At 32.2% G+C, this 4,653-nt stretch overlaps 1 protein-coding gene across 3 annotated transcripts; it reads left to right on the forward strand.

Moving 5' to 3' along the window:
- Positions 1-379: 379 nt before the first annotated feature.
- LOC139481331 (uncharacterized) lies at positions 380-4,047 on the forward strand. 3 transcript variants are annotated; one of them, XM_071264573.1, is made up of 5 exons: positions 386-1,436; positions 2,128-2,322; positions 2,606-2,727; positions 2,985-3,071; positions 3,681-4,047. In XM_071264573.1, the coding sequence occupies exons 3-5, from the start codon at positions 2,611-2,613 to the stop codon at positions 4,011-4,013; spliced, it is 537 nt and encodes a 178-aa protein (XP_071120674.1). In that variant the 5' UTR covers positions 386-1,436; positions 2,128-2,322; positions 2,606-2,610; the 3' UTR covers positions 4,014-4,047. The 3 variants fall into 3 exon arrangements, 2 of the variants coding, with proteins under 2 accessions (XP_071120674.1, XP_071120675.1); XM_071264574.1 differs by having other exon boundaries at positions 386-544; XR_011654595.1 differs by lacking the exon at positions 2,985-3,071 and having other exon boundaries at positions 380-1,436.
- Positions 4,048-4,653: the final 606 nt, after the last annotated feature.

Genomic DNA, 4,653 nt, shown 5'->3' on the forward strand with positions numbered 1-4,653 from the left:
CAGAAGCCAGAAAACGCCCGGTGTTTATGTTTGACGCCGGAAGCATACCTATGACGTCATCTAGTGTGGGGACCAAAGAAGATAACATCTTTTCGCGGAATTTTCTTTAATAAAGATTTTACACTAAAAAGATGATTGAAATTTAATTATGAACTTGTTTTGCATTAGAATAGAGATAACTGTATTGTATTTGAAGCTTTTCGGACGTCCATCGGTAGTTTTACTGTCGCAAATACCCGTTTACCTGTCTCCGCTCCGCGTCGCCAGGTAAACTAAATTTGCGACAGTAAAACTACCGATGGACGTCCTTAAAGCTTCAAATACAATACAGTTATCTCTTAAATCACCTATTTTTCCGCGAAAAAGAGTTATTTATAACGTCACAATCAAATAACGCCATACGACGTCGCTACCGCCGCCGATTTTGAAAATGGCGGAGCCCATGAATACCATTCCAGATGAAGGTTTTCAATTAGCAAAGGAAAAGAAGAAGCCGGTTTCAAAGGACCCTAATCCAGAAGCGTTTTGGAGGGACTATGACAAGGTAGTGTCAATTTGCAAATTAAAAGCAGAAAATCCGAAATGAGGGTCAGCAAAAATAATTAAGTTTTGCAAGGAACAGTTGAACGACAGAATGGTTAGAAAATATTTGGAAAATTATTTCTATGATTTGACTTCAAATCATTTGTATAAAAAAAAGTGTTGACCTGGCTACTTCTCATAGGAAATGTCTTTTAAAGGAGGATTTAATTAACTTAGTTAAAAAGAATCATGCATTAGATCACAGAAAATCTCACAGCATTTATGAATCTATAAGAAGATTTGTTTTCCCAGTTGTAAGGGAAAACGTGAAGCTTTTATTCGATCTTTACGTGGATTGTGATCAATGTAAAAGTGCTATATCTTTACTCAAAACAAAAAGAACAAGACGCCCTATACCAGCAACTTATCCAAATTCAAGATGGCAAATTGATCTAAAGAAGATGCCACCTCATAAAGGATTTCAATACATATGTAACATTGTTGATTGTTTTTCAAGATTTGCATTTGGTCAAGCATGTAAAACGAAAAGTGCTACTGAAATAAGCAAAGTGGTACTTAGTTACATTTATTTATATGGAGCTCCACGCATTTTACAGTCAGACAATGGAAAAGAATTCCGAAATTCGAATCTGAAAGAAGTTGTAGACCAATTTGACACAGTCCAAATGCATGGTAGACCATACCATCCTTAGAGTTAGGGCAGAGTGGAGCGTTTTAATCGTACACTGACTGAGTATTTCAGAATCAAAATGTCAGAACGTTCAAACTGGTCTGATCAACTTCCTGAGTTTTATTATGCATATAATAACAGGCTAAACAAGGCCACACGTCCAAAGACTCCATACCAGCTGTTTTTTACTAGACCAAATTTTGCTGTGCCGCTTGATGATCAGGTATTTACTTTACTTTGTTAAATGTATTGAAATTACTATTTTGGAAATTAAAAAAAAATGTTTGTCTTTGTGTTATACCGAATTCTTTTAGTAATTATGTCATTAACAGAAGTATTTTTTTATTATTATTTTACGGCTATTCTGTGTCAATAAATTGTATACATGCAAGACCGTAGTATGTGTCAATAAACTGGCTACTGCAGTAGTCTGTATCAATTAGCCGTCTAGTCAATGTACCGTCTGGGACCGTAGGCTGTCAATTTACCGTCTTTGGATGTTGGCTGTGTTAATGCGCATTCAAGTATTATAGATTGTGTTATGTGCACTTTAGCGCCGTTGTTTGCAAATTTTCTATTTTTAGCCGTAGGCTTTGTTAATGTTACTGTGTCATGTGCCGTTTAAAAGTTGTAAAAATATGCATTCTAGTTTGTGTAAATAAACTATCCTGAGACGTGTTTTACGGAAAATTTTTATTATTCATTTCAGTTTTTGTTTTTTTTTAACTTTCAATTGAGGTAGTTTTTTTACATTATAGTCATATAGATTTCTTTAAAAATTCATAACTTGTCGAATGCCATGAAATAAAAACAAACCAATAAAACAGCGGGTTTTTGTTCATACTAAAGAAATTGAAAATTGTTACTTATTATAAAAACAGCCTTTACTTTTGAACTCACCTTTGTATTTACAGGTACCTTATGCTTCTCTTACTAAAGAAGAACGAGACTTTTTAGAGCATGTCGAGTTAGATGTTGATGAAAATGAGTCAGAGGAAGAACTTCCAGAAGTAATATTGTTGATGTACGACACTCATCCTTAACTGAGGCTTCAGATGGAAACCAAATCGCCAGTACACATCATAATGAAAAAGAACTCACTTTACATGGTCAGTTTTAAAAACATACGAATAACTTTTTACTTAAAACTATCGTCCTGTACATGCATGAAGTATTTCCCACTGGACGTTTAGCGACAACAAACAATCAATCATTAATTAAAAAACTTATAAAGTTTAACATATAAAATTTAATTTATAAATTTATTTGTTAAAAATAAATACAATTACTTGTTTTACATGTGATAAAAATCAATGCAAATTTAACACATGCCTAGCTATATTTAAGTTAGAATTTTATATTTTTTAATTATTTTTTGTTTTTATTTTGCAGAGGCGATGAACATTCTAGACGATGGCGTAAATGAAGAAAATGGCAATTTACCACCAGATTGTACACAGGAAGATGATTTTGTAGTGCCCGAACCATCATTTTCACAAACTGCTATTTTGCAAGTATGTATGTTAAGCCTGGTGCATTACTTTGTTTATAATTTTCAACACACGCCCAAAAAAAGTAGGACAAAAATAACACATTAGATTTAAATAGTATGTTGGGGGTTTTTTTTTAAAGAAAAACACATATTGTGGTATGAGTTGCCGTACGGATTAGACGAATATTTTTACATGTGTATTAATGTATTATTTGTTTAGTGAAATATGAAGTAATAAATTGTGAACAAAATAACACAAAATAATATGTCTTTTTTAAGGAAAATGTTAGTCCATACTACAAACAAATGTATCAGAGAAAGTTTTATAATGAGCAAAATAAAGAAAATGTACAAGTTCATCAACAGGTATGTGATTTTGTTTGATTTTTTTTAAATGTCCTATATCTTTCACTTTGTTCCTTAGTAGTGTGTTGCTTATTATGCTGATGTATAGAATAGGCTTGTAACTGTATGATGTGCTTTTTAAAATGTTATTCTTATATCATTAAAATTTATGCATTTGATAGACATCTTTAAAAATGTTGTGACTGCACGTTTACATTTACATGTATTAAACTTTTAATAATGCTAAACCATTGAAATGAAGATGTGAAATATGAATTTTAGCTTGTTTTGTAGGGTTATTACTAGTATATTAACTTTTTTTTAAACTGCGTCACTTTGCATGGATTTTTTAAACCTATAAATCATTAAACGGCATTGTTTTTCATCGTTGAATTATGGTTTTACACTAGTAATTTGTTGGGGCCATTTATAGCTTGCTGTTAGGTGAAAACCTGTAAATTTATAAAAGTTTAATTTTACAAATTGTGACATTGATGGAGAGTTGCCTCCTTGTCACTCATACCACATCTTCTTATATATATTTAGATGTACTTTTATTTATTTAAATTTTGATGTGACTCAGTCAACATATACTTTTTGTTTATACTTATGGACTATATTTTCTTTTAGAATGTGAATCAAAAACAGTTACCGGTATTTAACACAGGACTCACCGATTTTTATAGACAAATTCACCGGGAAACACTGTCAGCTTTTCCACTAGAGCAGTTTTCCGATGGTTTGAGGGAAGACATTGCCTACTATCCGGAAGAGGGACACCATGTGATGTACAGGCCAAATCCTGCGATGAATAAAGGCACCGCAGTTTTTAGTACAGGATATTTTATGAAAAGGGTCATAGACTCAATTTCAGCTTCTACTGCTGGAAAAGTGTATAAAGTAACAGATCAAATTACAGGATACAAATTTGATTTAAATCGCAATCAAATTAAAAAGATGTGATCAGCTGAAAATAAATAGCATGTGAAGAGTCAAAGTGTTTATTTTTTTTGTACAAACAGAAGCTGCTATCTTGTTGTTTAATGACTTACTATTTGGTTAAATGTATTGGTTAAACATGAAAATCCAAAGAGTATAAAATGCTTATGTTTACTGGACACATCATTTCAAGATCATGAAGTCTTTCTTAAGCTTTTTCAATTGTACCGGTAATAAAATTTAGTTACTATAAAAAAGAAGATGTGGTATGATTGTCCAAAAGAGACCACATTAACAACTATAGGTCACGCAGAAAAATCACGAAAAAAAACCAATATTGTTTTTTAAAACAACTATAGGTGATCACCGTTTCGCCTTCAACAAAGAACAATGCCCATACTGAAAAGTTAGACTAAACATACAAAAAAGGAAGAAGTGGTATGTTTGCCAATGAGACAATTCTCCACCAGAGACCAACATTACACAGAAATTAGTAGCTATAGGTAACTGTACGGCCTTAAACAATGAGCAAAGCCAATACCGCATAGTCCGCTATTAAAGGCCCCGAAATAACAATGTAAAACAATTTAAACAAAAAAACTCACGGCCTTGTTTATATAAAAAAAAAAGACAAAGAAATATGTAACACATAAACAAACGACAA

This window comes from Mytilus edulis, chromosome 7 (genome assembly GCF_963676685.1).
Source record: "Mytilus edulis chromosome 7, xbMytEdul2.2, whole genome shotgun sequence".
NCBI classification, from domain to species: Eukaryota; Metazoa; Mollusca; class Bivalvia; order Mytilida; family Mytilidae; genus Mytilus; species Mytilus edulis.